This window comes from Stegostoma tigrinum, chromosome 39, assembly GCF_030684315.1.
Source record: "Stegostoma tigrinum isolate sSteTig4 chromosome 39, sSteTig4.hap1, whole genome shotgun sequence".
NCBI lineage: Eukaryota > Metazoa > Chordata > Chondrichthyes > Orectolobiformes > Stegostomatidae > Stegostoma > Stegostoma tigrinum.
The window spans coordinates 17,811,781-17,832,463 of NC_081392.1; the positions used below are offsets into that span (position 1 = coordinate 17,811,781).

At 49.6% G+C, this 20,683-nt stretch overlaps 1 protein-coding gene across 1 annotated transcript in view; it reads right to left on the minus strand.

Moving 5' to 3' along the window:
- Window positions 1–5,259: 5,259 nt before the first annotated feature.
- Window positions 5,260–20,683, minus strand: part of plekhg2 (pleckstrin homology domain containing, family G (with RhoGef domain) member 2) — a 204,142-nt gene continuing 188,718 nt past the window's right edge. Inside the window, 1 exon segment of the mRNA XM_059640959.1 lies at window positions 5,260–10,564. Coding sequence (XP_059496942.1) covers window positions 7,830–10,564 — 2,735 coding nt within the window. The 3' untranslated portion in view covers window positions 5,260–7,829.

Below are 20,683 nucleotides of genomic sequence, written 5' to 3' on the forward strand. Positions count from 1 at the left end.
GGACATGTCGTCTGAGGAATGGGAGGGGGAGTTAAAATGGTTTGCAACTGGGAGGTGCAGTTGTTTATTGCGAACCGAGCGGAGGTGTTCTGCAAAGCAGTCCCCAAGCCTCCGCTTGGTTTCCCCAATGTAGAGGAAGCCACACCAGGTACACCTCCTCCCATGCACCCTCCTGCAAAAATTCCATCCCCTATTCCCAATTCCTTCGCCTCTGCCGCATCTGCTCCCAGGATTGGGCATTCTACTGCCGCACATCCCAGATGTACACGTTCTTCAAGGACCGCAACTTTCCCCTCGCAGTGGTCGAGAACACCCTTGACCATGTCTCCCGCATTTCCCGCAACACATCCCTCACACCCCACCCCCGCAACAACCACCCTATGAGGATCCCCCTCGTCCTCACATACCACCCCACCAACCTCCGGATACAACGCATCATCCTCCGACACTTCCGCCATCTACAATCCGACCCCACCACCCAAGACATTTTTCCATCCCCACCCCTGTCTGCTTTCCGGAGAGACCATTCTCTCCGTGACTCCCTTGTTCGCTCCACACTGCCCTCCAACCCCACCACAACCGGCACCTTCCCCTGCAACCGCAGGAAGTGCTACACTTGCCCCCACACCTCCTCCCTCACCCCTATCCCAGGCCCCAAGATGACTTTCCATATTAAGCAGAGGTTCACCTGCACATCTGCCAATGTAGTATACTGTATCTACTGTACCCGTTGTGGCTTCCTCTACATTGATGAAGGGTCTAGGCCCGAAACGTCAGCTTTTGTGCTCCTGAGATGCTGCTTGGCCTGCTGTGTTCATCCAGCTTCACACTTTGTTATTGAGGCTTCCTTATTGAATGTTTTTAAGGCAAGCATAGATTTTTAGACAGTGTAGGTATTAAGGTTATGGTGAGCAGGAGGGTAAGTGGAGCTGAGTCCATGAGAAAGATCAGCCATGATCTTATGGAATGGCAGAGCAGGTTCAATGGGCTGAATGGCCGACTCCTGTGGACGTCATGTTGAGGTTGTAAAGGACATTGGTGAGGCCTGTTATAGAATACTGTGCCCAGTTCTGGTTACCCAGTTATAGGAAGGGTATTATTAAACTGGAGAGGGTTCAGAAGAGATTTACCAGGATGTTGCCATGTACGGAGGTTTTGAGTTATAGGGAGAGGCTGGATAGGCTGGGACTTTGTTCACTGGCATCTAGGATGTTGAGAGATGACTTTATAGAAGGTTATAAAATAATGCGGGATATGGATAGAGTTAATGATAGTTGTCTTTTCCACAGGATGGGGGAATTTAAGGCCATGGGGCACATTTTTAAGGTGAGGGGAGCGAGATGTAATAAAGACGTGAGGCAATTTTTTTTTACACAGAGAGTGGTTCACGTGTGGAATGAACTGCCAAAGGAGGTGGTGGGTCTGGGTACAGTTATAAAGTTTAAAAGGCATTTGGATAAGTCAATGAGTAGGAAAGATTTGGAGGGAAATGGGCCAGGAGCAGACAGGTGGGACTAGTTTAGTTTGGGATTATGTTCAGCATGGACTGGTCGGACCAAAGGGTCCATTTCTGTACTATGTGACTTTCTGTTGTCGAACTCTCCTCCATTGTCTCCCAGGCAGCCCCATCTGGCTACCCTGTGAAATGCATGAGTTTCCGATTTGCAAACATGTCAATGCTGCGACGTTTTGTGTGAGAAGCAAGGATGGCAATCCTGTTTGAATGTGTGAAACGCTGAGATATTGACTGTGCCAAATGCAATTTCAAAGCTGTCACGTTCAGATGCAATTTCCAGCAGGAGGCTAACTTCAACAGAGGCTTCAATCCCAAGGGGGTTCTGCTCAGAATGCAAACAAAATGTGTGCAGGGACGCACGAATAAGATTCTGCCAACCTGTCTTGGAAAGGGCAAGGAAGCTGAGAGGACAGTTGGAGTGGCTCAATGTGCTTTGGGGTTAAAATAATTGAGGTGTAAACATTAAAAAAAACTATCAATCCTTCGGATAGGCTTAGGGGAGGGAGAAGAGGGAGAGGGATGGAGGGAGGGAAAGGCAGAGGTGGAGAGGGAGAAAGGGAGGGAGGGAGAGGGAGGGAGAAGGAGAGAGGGAGGGGGAGGGGGTAAGGAGAGAGGGAGGGGGAGAGAGAGAGGAAGGGAGACAACACCTTCCGCTCGCAAACCATTTTAACTCTCCCTCCCATTCCCTGGGTGAGATGTCCATCCCTCCTCCAGTGTCACAATGATGTCACCCGCAAACTGGAGGAGCAGCACCTCATATTCCGCCTCAGGAGCTTATAGCCTGATGGCCTAAACATGGAATTCACCAGTTTTAAAATCTCCCCACCCCCGGCCTCATCCCATTTCCCTCCCTCTCATCTCCACCTCCTCAACCTGACACAACCTGTCCATCTTCTCTCCTGCCTATCTGCCCCACCCAACCCACTGACCAATCCCCACCACTGCCTACCTGCACTCACATATCACCATCCTACCTACCTTCCCCAGCCCCACTCCTCCTCTCTATTTATTTCTGAGCTCCCTTCCCCCTCCCCCAATTCTGAAGAAGGGTCCCAACCCAAAACATCAACTTTCCTGCTCCTCTGATGCTGCCCGGTCTGCTGTGTTCCGCCAGCTCCACACTGTGATATCTCAGCCACACTGTGCAGCTGAAATTTGCAGCTCAAGGAAGCCCACAAGCGGTATTTGCTTGGTGCGACTCAGGGGAGCAATATTCAGCGAAACATAAGGGCAGTTCCAGCCTGGTGAAGCTGAATCATGTGTCTGCTTCACGAAGCTGCAGTGAATGCAATGGAAATGGGAGGAGATATTGAGCAACTGTTTGATGGGGAGTTGTTAAGGCAATCTAAATTTGAGACTTGTTGCCTGTTTGCTAACTATTTGCTGGCCATAAAAAAAAAACAGGAAGGTCTCCAGGCTGAAGAGGAGTTGTCACTGAGAGAAATCAGAGGCTAGATCTTCAAAGGTGAAGAATTGGAATCCCTTGTGAAGGGGCAAAGTTTCAACAAGATTTGTTGAGCCAAGGGGATGCGATGGCCTAGTGGTATTATCACTGTACAATCAGTCTGAAAGACTGATAATGTTCTAGGGATCTGGGTTTGAATCCTGTTGTGGCAGGTGGTGGAATTTGAATTTAAGTTTTAAAAAAATTCTGGCATTAACAGTCTAACGATGACCGTGAATCATTGTCAATTGTCAGGAAAAACCGATCTGGTTCACTGATGTCCTTTAGGGAAGGAAACTGCCGTCCTTACCTGGTGAGGCCCATATTTGACTCCAGACCCACAGCAATGTGGTTGCTTCTTAACCGCCCTCTGGGTAATTAGGGATGGGCAATAAATGCTGGCCATACCCACATCCGGTGAATGAATTTAAAAGAAAAATTAAACACTGTCACTCACCTCTGGGTGGGATCTATCTTGATGAAATCTATTTGATGCTTGGGGGGTGGTGGGGTTGAGTTGGCAGAGAAGTGCTGATAGTGTAGGTGCAATTACAATACATAGAATCCCTACAGTGTGGGAGCAGGTCCTTCAGCCCAACTGACCCCCAGAGCATCCCACCCAGACCCATCCCCCTGTAACATACCTAATCTATACATCCCTGAACACTATGGAGCAATTTAGCATGGCCAACCCACCCTAACCTGTGCATCTTTGGAGTGTGGGAGGAGACCCACGCAGACACAGGGAGAATGTGCCTACTCCACACAGACAGTCGCCCGAGGGTGGAACTGAACCTGGGACCCTAGTGCTGTGAAGCAGCAGGGCTAACCGCTGTGCCACCGCGCCACCCAGTGGAGCTATGACTCTCCTTCTTAACCTCTTCCCTCTGCCTGAGGCACAGTGATCCTCAGGCTAAACCACCACCAGCCCCTTCTCTCTCTCTCCATAATGAGAGAGCAATGGATGGTCTGCTGGACTGTAGCAACATTACGTTTTCCTTGATGTTGTGGCCAGATGTAGATCAACCATGAATAGGAGTAGGCTCGAGGGGCTGAATGGCCTACTCTTGGTTCTTTTTTTAATTTGGTGCAGTTGGTCCTGTGTTCGTCTGGTAACTCACATTTATCTTGTTCCTCCTGGATGTTCCAGTACAAGTTGCATACACAATGTAGATTCTTTTACATTCCAAAAACTTACTGGCTGCTCCAAACAGTCGAATTTTGTGGCTTTATTAGTAACTGCCTGGAAACTCGAACGCTGCCTGTGTCAAACAAAAGGCTTACAGTTTGCAAATCAGATTGTATTCCAGCCCCAGGATGGTACCATGTCTCATCCTCCGAGCCTTGAGAACAAATATTTTGACTGTTTAAGATGAGGGGAAAGATTTAAAAGGGACCTGAGGGGCAACATTTTCACACAGAGGGTGGCGAGTGTATGGAATGAGCTGCCACAGGAAGTGGTGGAGGCTGGTACAATTACAGCATTTAAAAGGCATCTGGGTGGGGACATGGATAGGGTTTAGAGGGAAATGGGGCAAATGCTGGTAAATGGCATCAGGTGTTGTTAAACTTGAAACAGTTCAGGAAAGATTTACAAGGATCTTGCCGGGGTGTTGTGCTACAGGGAGGAACTGAATAGGCTGGGGCTATTTTTCCTGGAGCATCGGAGGCTGAGGGGGTGACCTTATAGAGGTTTATAAAATCATGAGGGGCATGGAGAGGGTGAATAGCCAAGGTCTTTTCCCCAGGGTAGGAGAGTCCAAAACTAGAGGGCCATAGGTTTAAGGTGAGAGGGGAATGATTTAAAAGGGACCTGAGGGGTAACTTTTTCACACAGAGGGTGGTGTGTGTATGGAATGAGCAGCCAGAGGAAGTGGCGGATGCTGGTACAGTTACAGCGTTTAAAAGGCATCTGGATGCGGACATGAATAGGAAGCATTTAGAGGGATATAGGCCAAATGCTGGCAAACGGGGCTAGATTAATTCAGGATACCTGGCCAGCATGGGTGAGATGGACCAAAGGGTCTGTTTCCGTGCTGTACAGCTCTACGACTGGATGCAAAAGATTCCATGACTTACTTGGAAGCTTGATATTTGTTGGTGAACAAGCAGCAGTGAAGAGAAAAAGCTCATCTGTTCATTGTCACGTTGCTGTTAATACGGTGACTGCGTTTTTGCAGCTTGTAAATGTCATTTGGTTTAGTGTGAGCTGTGAAAGAGACTGTCAGAATTCTAATTTGTTACCTTAACCTCAGAAGGTTACAATGTCAGATCACGTTGCTTTAACAGTTGCCTTTATTTCAACAAAGGTCTTATAAATTGAAAAGACAAAATGAATTTCAGAACAACAGGACTGATACGGCACATTATTTTGGTGTGATATTTACAGAACTGTGCCTTTTCTTTTTCATAAAGAGTTCGTGACAAATAATGATACATATTAAAGACGGCACTTTGCAATTAACAAAAATAAAAACTAGGCCTCTCATAGGTATTAGAAAAAACACACACATGCACGCACTTGCACACACACACACACACACACACACGCTCAGACACATGCATGCCCACACACAAACACGAGCGCGCAGACACACACACAGTCACACACATACACATACACACACACACACATACACAGAGTCATCACACACAGTCATACATGCACAGTCACACATGCATGCACACAGTCATACACACACTCATACACATAAACACACACATGCGCACACACACACACACACACACACACACACACACACACACACACACACACACACACACACACACACACACACACACACACACACACACCCACGATTATAGCCTTAAGGGTGTACAGTGCAAGTCAAAATGCTAAGTGCCTTCTCTCAGATTCAAGGGAATGTTGCTCTCTGAGACTTGGCTGTTGCTCATGTTGAATCCAAGACATTGTGCTTATTTTAGCCAGCTTCACGGATAAATAGGAACATTTTGAATTAATTCTGTAATGTATTTGACTGTAGCTCGTGTGTGTGGGGTACAGGCCAGGTCCCAGCCAGTTATCCTTCCATTTACACTCAAGGAGCTAATACAACGCTATTCATTTGTATCAACAATTGTCTCCACCCCCTTCAAGCCTCCTCCTCATTGTCACCTCTATTACCATCCTCCCTCTCTGACTCACTCACCTCTGTCAATGACGGGAGCTAAGTCCCATTGTATCCCTGAAATCTCACTTGGACAGTGTTCCTTGGATTAAGGATGAGGAATGGAAGTGGGGGGGAGTGGGTTGGAATTTCCTGTCAGATCTATTTGTGTGTACCCAGCTCACGTGGGAACTACTATACAGAGTGGAAACAAGTTGACCAGAAATGGTGAGGGTGCTGGGGTTCGGCACGTGACCCCATCAGAACCAATTCGGGATCCCGGTCTCCCAAATGGAAGGTCATGGAAAAAGATTCTAACAGATCCCAGCTGCCTCCCACTGAGTGGCGCAGTAATAAACTCTTGCTGTGCTCTACAAACAACACTGGGCAGCGTCTAAATCCCCTGGGTCTAAGGGCAGAACTCAGTTCTCCGGACTCGTCCCACAACAGCCCATCTCAGACTTCCGCAAACAGTTTCTATCAACTACATCACCATCTCGAGACAGCCCTGAATTCCCCTGGAGTGAAACGTGACCTTATCTGGCATCTGAGCCAGCTGTCCTTAGAAAAATCTACAAACAGCAAGAGGCCATTCAGCCCCTCGAGTCTACTGTGATTTTGAATTAGATCATGGTCAGAAGTCACATGACAACGGGTTATATCTGACGGGTTTATTTGAAATCACAGTGCTCCAAAAGCTTGGATGATAACTTGGTGTCTGTGTGACTCCTGACCTTATCCACCTCCAGTCCAAAACTGGGACCTCCACATCATGGAACATGTTTGATCTAAATATCAGTTCAGTTTCCCTGCTTTTGCTCTGTTTCCTTTGGTAAATTAATCCAATTGGAAAACAGAACCTGTCAATCTCAGTCTCGAAAGTTCCAAATTGCTACTGTTTCTGGGCAGGGAGTTGCAGATTTCTATGCTCTTACAATAATCTGTATTGGACTTTCCTCCTTGCTTTCAAGGCCCCCCTCCATTAAAAAAAACCTTCTCTGTGCTACAAATCTGCCTGTGAATCGACTTGGACCTTTGAATCAGAAACACCCTTCCTCTGGCCCTACCCCACCTATCTGTCATGTGTATGCCACCTGGCTCGGCTGCTCAGATACCCCCCTACAGAATGCTCATTTTCTTTTACTGCACCCAGCACCCTCCCCGCCCCACAGCCAGAGAGTCCCATCCCAATGTCTCCTGTGGGCTGTGCTCTTCATCTTCCAGCAATTCCCACATTCTCAAAGTCAACGTTCGCCATTTCAATTCTTTGCCAACTCGTTTCCAGAAAGCAGCGGTCTGTCTGGTTCTGGTCACAGTCTTTGTGTGTGTGTGAGAGTGTGTGTGAATGAGTGTGAGTGAGTGTGTGTGTGTGTGTGTGTGTGTGTGTGTGTGAGTGTGTGTGTGAGAGAGTGTGTGTGTGCGTCTGTGTGTGTGTGTGTGTGTGAATGAGTGAGTGAGTGTATGTGAGAGTGTGTGTGTGTGTGTGTGTGTGTGTGTGAGAGAGAGTTTGTGTGTGTGTGTGAGAGAGTGTGTGTGTGTGTGAGAGAGTTTGTGTGTGTGTGAGAGTGTGTGTGTGTGTGTGTGAGAGTTTGTGTGTGTGTGTGAGAGAGTGTGTGTGTGAATGAGTGTGAGTGAGTGTGTGTGAGAGTGTGTGTCTGTGCCTGCTCTTCGCAGCATACTGTCAGGGATAAAACTGAGGTTCTTTGGCAGTTTGTAGCTTTGCCGTCAGCCTTGTTTGTGATCACGTTGTCTGTGTCATTCCATTGCTGCTGCTGACCTTCCTGACCGATTGCCCAGCTGCTGGAAGGAACATCTGGGTTAAACTGACCTGAGCTCTGCTGAAAGTCGCTCTCTTCCCAGTGCCTCCGATCTGTAGGTTCACTGTGGTGGAATAGCTGGTCTTCATGTTCCCTTTCTCACTCATGCTCCTGCCAGGCCTCGGAATGTTGCACCACTCCACCTGAATGCTGGCAGGGTTGGCACTCGGACGGCGAGCTGACCCCCCTCCCGTCAACATCTCCCCGTCTTCCACCTCCTCTCGCTCAGTCTGCCAGCAACATGGAGAACCTCCTGTGGCGGGCACCGACTGAGGGCCAGCGATGGCCATATCCAGCTCCTCAGATGATGGATTACCAATGAAACCTCCAGCCTCAGGCTGTCGGCCAGGATGCTCCTCGTGGTCCAATCTCTCCCGGGCACAGCCTTTGCCAACGCTCTCAGCCAACGGGCCGCTCCATTCTCCCCTGATGCCAAGAGAAGAGCCGTTGCCCTTTGGCTGAGTGACAGAGGGGTGGGCCCATCTCCCCGGGCTGGAGGGAGTGGGTAGGGCAGACACGACCGTGGGGCTCTGACACAATGGGCCTGAGGGCGAGGGCGAGGGTGAGGTGGGTAACTGGCCCTGCAGACCAGCCCAGAGCAGGACAGGAGACCCTGACCGCGAGGAGGGTGATGGAGATGGGACCCTTGAGGTGGGCCTTTCTGGGGAAGTGGAGCTGACCCGCATGGCAGGCACTGGGGAGCACACCCTGGGGCTGGGGACCCTGACTGAGTGTCTGTGGGGCGGGGAACCTGGCGCTGAGTGGGCAGTAGATGCCCCTGGAGGTGCCTGCGACAGGCCGGCACTCGTGGCCAGGCCCTGGGAGCGGGCCGGGTCTTTGGGGCTCGGGCGCCTGGGACCGATGTGAGGCTGAGGGCCGACGGAGAGTTCCGGATCGGCGGCAGGTGAGCAAAGCACCGGTCTTGCCTGAGGGGAGGCCACCAACTCACTGTTTTCCGAGGGATGCCGGCCCCTGGTCCTTCGGTCAGTTTGTGCCGGGGGCGCGGCGTGATGTGGGGAGGGCAACCCTGTCTGGGATGCAGGCGGTGGGGACGGGGATCGTAACCTCTGGCCTGGCTCTGGAAGGGCCCGACCGACTGGAGACTGAGACCTGGAGTGAGAGCCGTCAGAGAACGGGCCTTGCCCACGCCAACCCCTGAGGGGCGGGTCTCGGTTTGAGCAGAGGCCGGCTGTGGAGGGTGCCGGTGAATTAACGGGCAGCGGCAGGGGTAAGCGGACCCTGGGGCCGGAGTTCGAGAGCAGCCCCGGCTCCACTTTGTCAGGGTGGTAGGCCCCAGGCCTGCCGAGCGAAGGTAAGGAGTTGACCCTCCCTCTTGGGAACAGGGGACTGGAGGCAGGAAGGGGTGGGGAAGGCGCGCACCGCTCGGTGGAGGGGGCCTGCCCCGGTGGAGAGCTAGCACGGGGTGAGCGGGAGTGGACCGAGGGGCCAGTGGTTGCACAGAGTTGGAAGGAGGTAGGCCGCTGTCTGGGGCCTGCTGTGTCCTGCACCCACGGGGCGTGCCTCTGCTGGCGTCGAAAGGGTGAGGGCGATCGCCGCTGAAGGCCCAGCGAAATGGGCTGGCTCCCCACACCGTCCCCCGGGATTACGGACCGGCCCTCAGAGCCGGGGGAGCACGCCAGCCCCCGGGAGTGCGTGAGGCAAGGCAACTTGGCCTCAGGACCCAGGGAGGGAGGCGGCTGGGCTGTGTGTGTGGGGTGGGCCAGGGGCGTGGTGGCTCGTGGGGGTTTCCAGGACTGCTCAAGCTGCCTGATGGCAGAGGGGGATGGTGACCGGCCCCGCAGGCTGACCCAAGGCGGCAGTGAGCAGCAGAACTCCGACACAGCACACGCCAGCGAGGGGCCGGGCTTGGGCAGAACGGCCTCACGTGGCCCACCGCAGGCAGGACAGGAGAGTGACCGAGCCACCAGGACTCCACCCAACTGGCCGGCCGGGCTCTCCACCTTCGCCTCAGCGACACCGCCCACAAGCCCGGGATCGGAGCTCAGCTCGGGGAGCTTACAGGGCGGAGGCCCAGGGTCACCGGGAGCCTGTGATGGAGTGGCTTGTGCGCTCGTTTGCAAGGTGCCTGTCGGTGGCGATCTCTCCAGCTGATCCGAGACCAGGACCTGCTCCCCTGTAGATGGAATGTGTCCCAATGAACCTGGTGACCCTGGGCTGGGGGTGGGGGATGATGTCCTGGGACCTGTCTGGGATGGGGGAGGACCACATGCTGGGAGAACCTGCCCCAGACTTTCTGGGGTGGGTGACTCTGCTCGAAAACCTGTAGTCACCGAAGAGCCACCTCCAGGCGATGGCAGGTTTGGAGATGAGGAGCCAGGGGCTCTCGAATCAAACTGAACGAAGGAAGGAAGCTCAGCGCCGAACCTGAGAGGCAGTGACTCGGGAGAGGGAGCCCTGGGGGACTGAGGGCTCATGGGAGAGGGGGTGCCCTGTGGGGGGATGGCTTGAAACATTGACTTGGCCCCTTGCCTTGACAGTGAACTTTCTCTGGCACTGTGAAGCTGGAGGTTGGAGGTTTCACACTTGGCTTTGGAAACAGAGAGCTGGACGATGTTTTCCTGGGCATAGAGGATAGGGATTGGATCCTGAATGACCAGATGTGCATATGGAGCTGACTGCTGTAGTGCCACAAGTTCATCTGTAAGGAAAACAACGATGACAGAATTAATGTTGTGATCTTGCACTGACATGGTGAGCTGCAGCTGGGAGCTCTTGTGGTACGAAGGTAGTGTCCCTATCTCTGAGCTAGGAAACCCAGGTTCAAGTCCTGTTGGCTCCTAAGGTGTTATAACACACCTGAACAGGTATCTGAAAAATCCCTAAAGTCTTAAACTGTTCAACTGCTCAGAGAGGTGATGTTGTAGTGATATTACAGCTGGACTTAATCCAGACACCCAGGTAATGCTCTGGTTAGAGAGGGATAATGGGAACTGCAGATGCTGGAGAATCCGAAATAACAAAGTGTGAGGCTGGATGAACACAGCAGGCCCAGCAGCATCTTAGCAGCACAAAAGCTGATGTTTTGGGCCTAGACACTTCATCTTTTCTGATAATGCTCTGGTGACATGAGTTTGAATCCTGGCACAGCAAATGGTCGTAAATTGAAATCACAAACAAAATCTGGCATTAAGAGTCTAACGATGACAACAAATCCATCATTGGAAAATCCCACCTGGCTCACCAATGTCCTTTAGGGAAGGAAACTGCCATTCTTACCTGGTCTGGCCTACATGTGACTCCAGACCCACAGGAAAGTGGTTGACTCTTAACTGCCCTCTGGGCAATTAGGGATGGGTAATAAATGCTGCCTGGCCCTCATCCTGTGAATGAATGTTTTAAAAAGTCGCCTGAACGTAGATTATTTATCTTAATTCGTTTATACTCGCTCCCCTACACTCGCAATCGCACTTCATGTGCTTTCAGCACTAAGCATCATGGACCAGGATTGTTCTAAGTTTGGATTAAACTCATAAATTTATTTTTGTGGCATTGTCTGTGATTACTCTGTATTCAAACAGACTGTCCACACCCTCCCTATCTCTGTCACCTCCTCCAGCCCCTACAGCCCCTCCCTATCTCTGCATTCCTCTCCTTCTGAGACCTGGAGCCCATGATGTTGTGCTGAACCTTTACCCTAAACCTAAGGTCTATCTAACCTCCACCCCTACCTTACACTATCATCCACATGCCTAGCTAATAGCTGCTTAAATGCCCCTAATAAAGCCAATTCCACTACCCTCTCCGGTAATGCATTCCAGGCCCCAACCACTCTCTGAGTAAAGAACCTACCTCTGACGTCTCCCCTGAATCTACCTCCACTCACTTTAAAACTATGGCCCCTTGTAATAACTACCTCCACCCTAGGGAAAAATCTGTCTGTCCACTCTATCTATACCTCTGATCATTTTGTACACCTCTATCAAGTCACCTCTCATCGTTTTTTTTTCTGGTTGAGTAGCAGCATGAGCGGGAGCTTGGACCAGGGGCCTGTCGGGAAGCCAGTGAGTCACTGTTTTTGAATCTTTAAAAAGCTAACCTCGTCAATAGGCGGAGGGACGCTGAGCAAGAGCGGACACAGGATGCTGAGTGAGTGAGGTAATATATTTGTGTGGTTGCGTTACCCGAAACACTATCGGGTAGTGTCTCCCATCCATCCTCCTCCTCCAACCAAAAAAAAGATGCTGTGTGCCAGATTGGTAAGGTCACAAGTTTATTTTTTATTCTTTATTCTTCAACAGTCTCTTTGGGAATTTAGAATAATGGGAACGGAGTTCAGGGCAGCTGAATGTTCCTCCTGCAGAATGTGGGAGGTAAGGGTCACCACTCGTGTCCCTGCTGACTACATCTGCCGGAAGTGCATTCAACTCCAGATTATCGAAAACCGCGTTAGGGAACTGGAGCTGGAGCTGGATGAACTTCGGATCATTCGGGAGGCAGAGGGCGTTATTGAGAGGAGTTACAGGGAGGTAGTCATTCCTCAAAGTACAGGAAAAAGGCAGATGGGTTACGGTCAGGGGCCGGAAAGGGAACTGGCAGGCAGTGCAGGGATCCCCTGTGGCCATTCCCCTCAACAATAAGTATACCGTTTTGGATACTGTTGGGGGGGACGACTTACCAGGGGAAAGCAGTGGGGCACAGGTCTCTGGCACAGAGTCTGTCGCTGCTGCTCAGAAGGGACGGAGGGAGAGGAGCAGAGCAGTAGCCATTGGGGACTCCATAGTTAGGGGTACAGATAGGAGGTTCTGTGGGGATGAGAGAGACTCAAGGTCGGTGTGTTGCCTCCCAGGTGCCTGGGTGCGTGATGTCTCTGATCGTGTTTTTGGGATCCTTAAGGGGGAGAGGGAGCAGCCCCGAGTCGTGGTCCACATTGGCACCAATGACATTGGTAGGAAGAGAGATGGGGATTTAAGGCAGAAATTCAGGGAGCTAGGATGGAAGCTGAGAGCTAGGACGAACAGAGTTGTTGTCTCTGGTTTGTTGCCCGTGCCACGTGCTAGTGAGGCGAGGAATAGGGACAGAGAGGAGTTGAACACGTGGCTACAGGGATGGTGCAGGATGGTGCATGGATTCTTGGATAATTGGGGCTCTTTGTGGGGTAAGTGGGACCTCTACAAGCAGGATGGTCTTCACCTGAACCAGAGGGGTACCAATATCCTGGGGGAGAAATTTGCTAAGGCTATTCGGGTGGGTTTAAACTAATTCAGCAGGGGGATTGGAACCAAAATTGTAGTTCGACTATAGAAAATGTTGAGAGTAGGGTGGTCCGAAATAAAGTTTCAGGGAAGCAAGACGGCACCCGCAAGCAAGAAGTTGGTTTGAAGTGTGTCTACTTCAATGCCAGGAGCGTCCGGAATAAGGTGGGTGAACTTGCAGCATGGGTTAGTACCTGGGACTTCGATGTTGTGGCCATTTCGGAGACATGGATAGAGCAGGGACAGGAATGGTTGTTGCAGGTTCTGGGATTTAGATGTTTCAGTAAGAACAGAGAAGATGGTAAAAGGGGCGGAGGTGTGGCATTGTTGGTCAAGGACATATTACAGTTGCAGAAAGGATGTTTGGGGACTCGTCAACTGAGGTAGTATGGGCTGAGGTTAGAAACAGGAAAGGAGAGATCACCCTGTTGGGAGCTTTCTATAGGCCTCCGAATAGTTCCAGAGATGTAGAAGAAAGGATAGCAAAGATGATTCTCGGTAGGAGTGAGAGAGACAGGGTAGTTGTCATGGGGGACTTCAACTTTCCAAATATTGACTGGGAACACTATAGTTCGAGTACTATAAATGGGTCAGTTTTTGTCCAGTGTGTGCAGGAGGGCTTCCTGACACAGTATGTAGACAGGCCAACCAGGGGCGAAGCCACATTAGATTTGGTACTGGGTAATGAGCCCGGCCAGGTGTTAGATTTGGAAGTAGGTGAGCACTTTGGTGATAGCGATCACAATTCTGTTATGTTTACTTTAGTGATGGAAAGGGATAGGTGTATACCACTGGGCAAAAGTTATAGCTGGGGGAAAGGCAATTACGATGAGATTAGGCAAGATTTAGGGAGCATAGGATGGGGAAGGAAACTGCAGAGGATGGGCACAGTAGAAATGTGGAGCTTATTCAAGGAAAACTCCTGTGTGTCCTAGATAAGTATGTACCTGTTAGGCAGGGAGGAAGCTGTAGAGCGTGGGAACCGTGGTTTACGAAGGAGGTGGAATCTCTGATCAAGAGGAAGAAGAAGGCTTATGTTAGGATGAGATGTGACGGCTCAGTTAGGGCACTTGAGGGCTACGAGGTAGCCAGGAAAGACCTAAAGAGAGAGCTCAGAAGAGCCAGGAGGAGACATGAGACGTTGTTGGCGGATAGGATCAGGGTAAACCCTAAGGCTTTTTGTAGGTATTTAAGGAATAAAAGAATGACAAAAGTAAGATTAGGCCCAATCAAGGATAGTAGTGGTAAGTTGTGTGTGGAGTCAGATGAGATAGGGGAAGCGCTAAATGAATATTTTTCAACAGTATTCACTCTATAAAACGACAATGCTGTCGAGGAGATTACTGAGATACAGGCTACTAGACTAGGTGGGATTGAGGTTCACAAGGAAGAGGTATTAGAAATCCTACAGAGGGTGAAGATAGATAAGTCCCCTGGGCCGGATGGGATTTATCCTCGGATCCTCTGGGAAGCCAGGGAGGAGATTGCTGAGCGTTTGGCATTGATCTTTAACTCGTCATTGTCTACAGGAATAGTGCCAGATGACTGGAGGATAGCAAATGTGGTTCCCCTGTTCAAGAAGGGGAGTAGAGACAACCCTGGTAATTATAGACCAGTGAGCCTTACCTCAGTTGTTGGTAAAGTGTTAGAAAAGGTTATAAGGGATAGGATTTATAATCATCTAGAAAAGAATAAATTGATTAGGGATAGTCAGCATGGTTTTGTGAAGGGAAGGTCGTGCCTCAGAAACCTTATTGATTTCTTTGAGAAGGTGACCAAACAGGTAGATGAGAGCAAACCGGTTGATGTGGTGTATATGGATTTCAGCAAGGCGTTCGATAAAGTTCCCCACAATAGGCTATTGTACAAAATGCGGAGGAATGGAATTGTGGGAGATATAGCAATTTGGATCGGAAATTGGCTTGCTGAAAGAAGACAGAGGGTGGTAGTTGATGGGAAATGTTCATCCTGGAGACCAGTTACTAGTGGTGTACTGCAAGGGTCGGTGTTGGGTCCACTGCTGTTTGTTATTTTTATAAATGACCTGGATAAGGGCATAGAAGGATGGGTTAGTAAATTTGCAGACGACACTAAGGTCGGTGGAGTTGTGGATAGTGACGAAGGATGCTGTAGGTTGCAAAGAGACATAGATAAGCTGCAGAGCTGGGCTGAGAGGTGGCAAACGGAGTTTAATGCAGACAAATGTGAGGTGATGCACTTTGGTAGGAGTATCCGGAAGGCAAAGTACAGGGCTAATGGTAAGATTCTTAGTAGTGTAGATAAGCAGAGAGATCTCGGTGTCCATGTACACAGATCCTTGAAAGTTGCCACCCAGGTTGACAAGGCTGTTAAGAAGGCATACAGTGTTTTAGCTTTTATTAATAGAGGGATCGAGTTCCGGAACCAAGAGGTTATGGTGAAGCTATACAAAACTCTGGTGCGGCCACACTTGGAGTACTGCGTACAGTTCTGGTCACCGCATTATAAGAAGGATGTGAAAGCTTTGGAAAGGGTGCAGAGGAGATTTACTAGGATGTTGCCTGGTATGGAGGGAAGGTCTTACGAGGAAAGGCTGAGGGACTTGAGGCTGTTTTCATTAGAGAGAAGAAAGTTGAGAGGTGACTTAATTGAAACATATAAAATAATCAGAGGGTTAGATAGGGTGGATAGGGAGAGCCTTTTTCCTAGGATGATGACGGCAAGCACGAGGGGGCATAACTTTAAATTGAGGGGGTGAAAGATATAGGACAGATGTCAGAGGTAGTTTCTTTACTCAGAGAGTAGTAAGGGAATGGAATGCTTTGCCTGCAATGGTAGTAGATTCACCAACTTTAGGTACATTTAAGTCGTCGTTGGATAAGCATATGGACGTACATGGAATAGTGTAGGTTAGATGGGTTTGAGATCGGTATGACAGGTCGGCACAACATCGTGGGCCAAAGGGCCTGTACTGTGCTGTAATGTTCTATGTTCTATGTTCTTTGTCGTTCTAAGGAGAAAAGCCCTCGCTCTTTCTCGTAAGACCTTCCCTTTATTCCAGGCAACATCCTGGTAAATCTCCTTTGCATCTTTTCCAACGCTTCCACATCTTTCCTGTAATGAGATGACCAGCACTGGAATCAATACTGCAGATGTGACCAAACCAGGGTTTTGTATAGGTGGAGCATAACTTCACACCTCTTGAACATAATCCCTCTATTAATGAGAGCTAACACACCATACGCCTTCTTAACAACTCTATCCACCTGGGTGGCAGCTTTCAGGGAACTGTGGACATGAGCCCTGCGATCCCTCTGCTCCTCCACACTGCCAAGAATCTTTTTAACCTGTATTCTGCTTTCAAATTTGTCCTTCCAAAATGAATCACCTCACACTTTTCAGGGCTAAACTCCATCTGCCACTTCTCAGCCCAGCTCTGCATCCTATCAATGTCCCATTGTAACCTAGAACAGCCCTCCGCACTGTCCACAACGTGACCCACCTTTGTATCATCCGCGAACTTACTAATCCACTCTTCCACTCCTACTTCCAAATCATTTACAAAAACCACAAATAGAAGAGGACCCAGAGCATATCCTTGTGGTACACCACTCGTAACTGAGCACCATGTTGAATATTTTCCATCCACTACCACCCTTGTCTTCTAAGGATCAGCTAATTCTGAAACCAATCTGCCACATTTCCCCCTATCCCATGTCTCCTTACCTTCTGCATGAGCCTACCATCAGGAACCTTATCAAACGCCTTACTTAAATCCATGTATACAACATCCACTGCTCCACCTTCATCCACGTGTTTGGTCACCTCTTCAAAGAATTCAGTAAGGTTTGTGAGGCATGAACTACCTCTCACAATCCATGCTGACTACCACGAATCAAACTGTGCCTTTCCAAGTGATCATAAATCCTGTCTCTCAGAGCCCTTTCCAATAATTTTCCCACCACTGACGTAAGACTAACTGGCCTGTAATTTCCGGGGTTATCCCCGTTCCCTTTTTTGAATGAGGGAATGACGTTTGCCTCTCTCCAATTTTCTGGCACTATACCCAGTGGACAGTGAGGATGAAAAGATCATCACCAAAGGCCCAGCAATCTCTTTCTTTGCTTCCCATAGGATCCTTGGATAAATCCCATCAGGCGCGAGGGACATATCCACCTTCAAGTTCATCAAAATTTCTAGTACATCTTCCTTAATAACATGCACCTCCTCTAGCCTACCAACCTGTTTCACACTGTCCTCCTCTCCAACTAGGTCCCCCTCGGTTGTGAATACTGAAGAAAACTATTCATTAAGGACCCCTCCTATCTCTTTAGTCTCTGTGCACAAATTCCCTTTACAATCCTTGATCGGCCCTACCCTTTCTCTGGTCATTCCCTTATTCCTCATGTACATGTAAAAAGCCTTGGGGTTTTCCTTGATCCTATCAGACAAGGTTTTCTCATGCCCCCTTGTAGCTCTCCTAAGCTCTTTCTTCAGCTCCTTCCTGGATAACTTGTATCCCTCTAGAGCCTTTTCCGTTCCTTGTTTCCTAAACCTTATAGGGTCATCCTTCTTCCTCTTAACCAGTCATTTGACCTCTCTTGAGAACCAAGGCTCCCTCACTCAACTGCATCTTCCCTGCCTGCTAGGGACAAACATATCGAGTACGCGCAATATGCATTCCTTAAACAATCTCCACATTTCTATCATGCTCTTCCCTGACAGCATCTGTTCCCATTTTATGTTACCCAGTTCTTGCCTAACAGAATTATAATTACCCCTCCCCCAATTACGAACCTTACCCTGCTGTATCATAGAATCCCTACAGTGTGGGAACAGGCCCTTTGGCCCAACTAGTCCACACCAACCCTTAGAGCATCCCACCCAGACCCATGCCCCTGTAACCCACCTAATCTACACCTCCCTGAACACTATGGGCAACTTAGCACAGTCAATCCAACCTAACCTGCACATCTTTGGACTGTGGGAGGAAACCGGCACAGACACAGGGAGAATGTGCAACCTCCACACAGACAGTCCCCCAAGGCTGGAATTGAACCCAGATCTCTGGCGTTGGAGGCAGCTGTGCTAACCACAGAGCCACCATGCTGCATGGACCTATCCTTTTCCATGACTATTGTAAAAGTAACAGAGTTATGATCGCTACCACCAAAATGCTCTCCTACCAACAGGTCTAACACTTGGCCCGGCTCATTGCCAAGCACCAAATCCAAAGTGGCCTCTCCTCGTGTTGGTCTATCGACGTACTGTGTCAGGAATCCTTCCCGAACACACTGGACAAAATCCGCTCCATCTAAACTATTACAACTAAAAAGTTTCCAATCAATATTTGGGAAGTTGAAGTCACCCATGACTACAACCCTGTGACTTCTGCACCTTTCCAGTATCTGCCTCCCAATCCACTCCTCTACTTCTCTGCAGCTGTTAGGGGTTTTGTAAAAAAAACCCCAACAAAGTGACTGCTCCTTTCTCATTGCTGACCTCAACCCAAACTTGACTCTGTAGACATTTCATTCTCAAACTGCTTTTCAGTAGCTGCTTTACTAGCCCTGACTAGCAATGCCACTCCCCCATCTCTTTTACCACCCCCCCCCAACCGTTTCTTTTAAAGCACTTAAATCCCAGAACTTGCAACAACCATTCCTGTCCCTGAGTTACCCAAGTTTCTGTAAGGGCCACAACATCGTAACTCCAGGTACCGACCCATGCTCTAAGTTCATCCGCCTTACTTCTGATACTTCTAGCGTTGAAGTATATACACCTCAAACCATCTCTGTGTCCACAATTATGCTCCATCGACCCCATTTATTCATTAACAACCTCACTCCCTGTTGCGTCTGTTGGAAGGCTGAATACCTCATTCTCTGAATTACAAATCTGGTTGCCCAGCTCTGCCAATCTAGTTTAAACCATCCTGTTTAGCTCGAGCAAACCCCCCTCTCAGAGATGTTTCCCCATCGGAGGCTGGACCCTATCTATTTGTGGAACTGTCTCCCTGAATCTCTCCAGCCTGACACCCCACAACACCTTCCTCCTTTCCTGACGCTCCACGGTGGCTCAGTGCTGCCTCACAGCGCCAGGGTACCATGTTTGATTCCACCCTCGGGCGACTGTCTGTGCGGAGTTTGCACATGCTCCCTGTGTCTGCGTGGGTTTCCTCCCACAGTCCAAAGATGTGCAGGTTAGGGTGGATTGGCCACGCTAAATTGTCCATAGTGCCTGGGGATGGGTCTGGGTGGGATATTTTGAAGGTCGGTGTGGGTTTGTTGGGCCCAAGGGCCTGTTTCCACACTGTAGGGATTCTAAAATGGCGCCCTGTTTGTGTTCCCCTCTCCCATACCGCCTTTCATTGGACATTTCATTTGGTCTGACACATCTCATTACGTTTCACTGTCCCTCAGTCTGTACTGTGTCTTCTGGCCAGGGGGCCTAGGGAGCCGGTAGCTATTACGAGGGAACAGAGTTTTAAAGTGAGTGGAGGTAAATATCAGGGAGAGGTCAGAGGCAGGTTCTTTACTCAGAGAGTGGTCGGGGTGTGGAATGCATTGCCGGAGTGGGTAGTGAAGTCGGGCTCATTAGGGGCATTTAAGCAGCTATTAGATAGGCATATGGATGGTAGTATAAGGTAGGGTGGAGGTTAGATGGACCTTAGGTCTCGGGTAAAATTTCAGCACCACATCAGAACATGAGATTAGATGAACTCTTTCATTCAATGCGATGTGGAACACGAGGTGGCCTAGCCCTCTGTACTTATTACCAGCGAATACCTTGGTGGTATGGTAAACAGTGGTGGGGACAGCCTTAGGCTATAGGATGGTGTGGCTGCGCTGGAAAAATGTGTTGATCAGTGGGGAGCTAAATTTAATCCTGAGAAGTGGTGATGCATTTTAAGAGGACTGGTAAGGCAAGGGGCTATATATTGACTGATAGGGATTTACAGGGATGTTGCCAGGGTCGGAGGGTTTGAGCTATAGGGAGAGGCTGGGACTATTTTCCCTGGCGTGTCGGAGGCTGAGGGGTGACCTCATCAAGGTTTAGAAAATCATGAGGGACATGGAGAGGGTGAACAGCCAAGGTTTTTTCCCCAGGGTGGGGGAGTCTAAAACTAGAGGGGCATAGGTTTAAGGTGAGAGGGGAAAGATTTAAAAGGGGCCTGAGGGGCAACTTTTTCACACAGAGGGTGGTGCGTGTATGGAATGAGCTGCCGGAGGAAGTGGTGGAGGCTGGTACACTTACAGCTTTTAAAAGGCATCTGGATGGGGACATGGATAGGAAGCGTTTAGAGGGATATGGGGCAAATGGTGGAAAATGGGACCAGGTCACATTGGGATGTCTGTGGTCACTTCAGACCAGGGTCTGTTTCCATGCTGTACCTCACTATGACTCAATAATTCTATAATAAGGGGCTGGAACCTTTTTAAAGTCAGAGACTAGCCCTCAGGTTTCAAGAGCAGGAGCAGTCCATTCAGCCCGTAAAGTTTGCCTCCCCATTCAATGAGATCATGGCTGACCAGTGGCAAGGTAGCTCAGTGGTCTGCCTCACAGCACCAGGGACACAGGCTCGA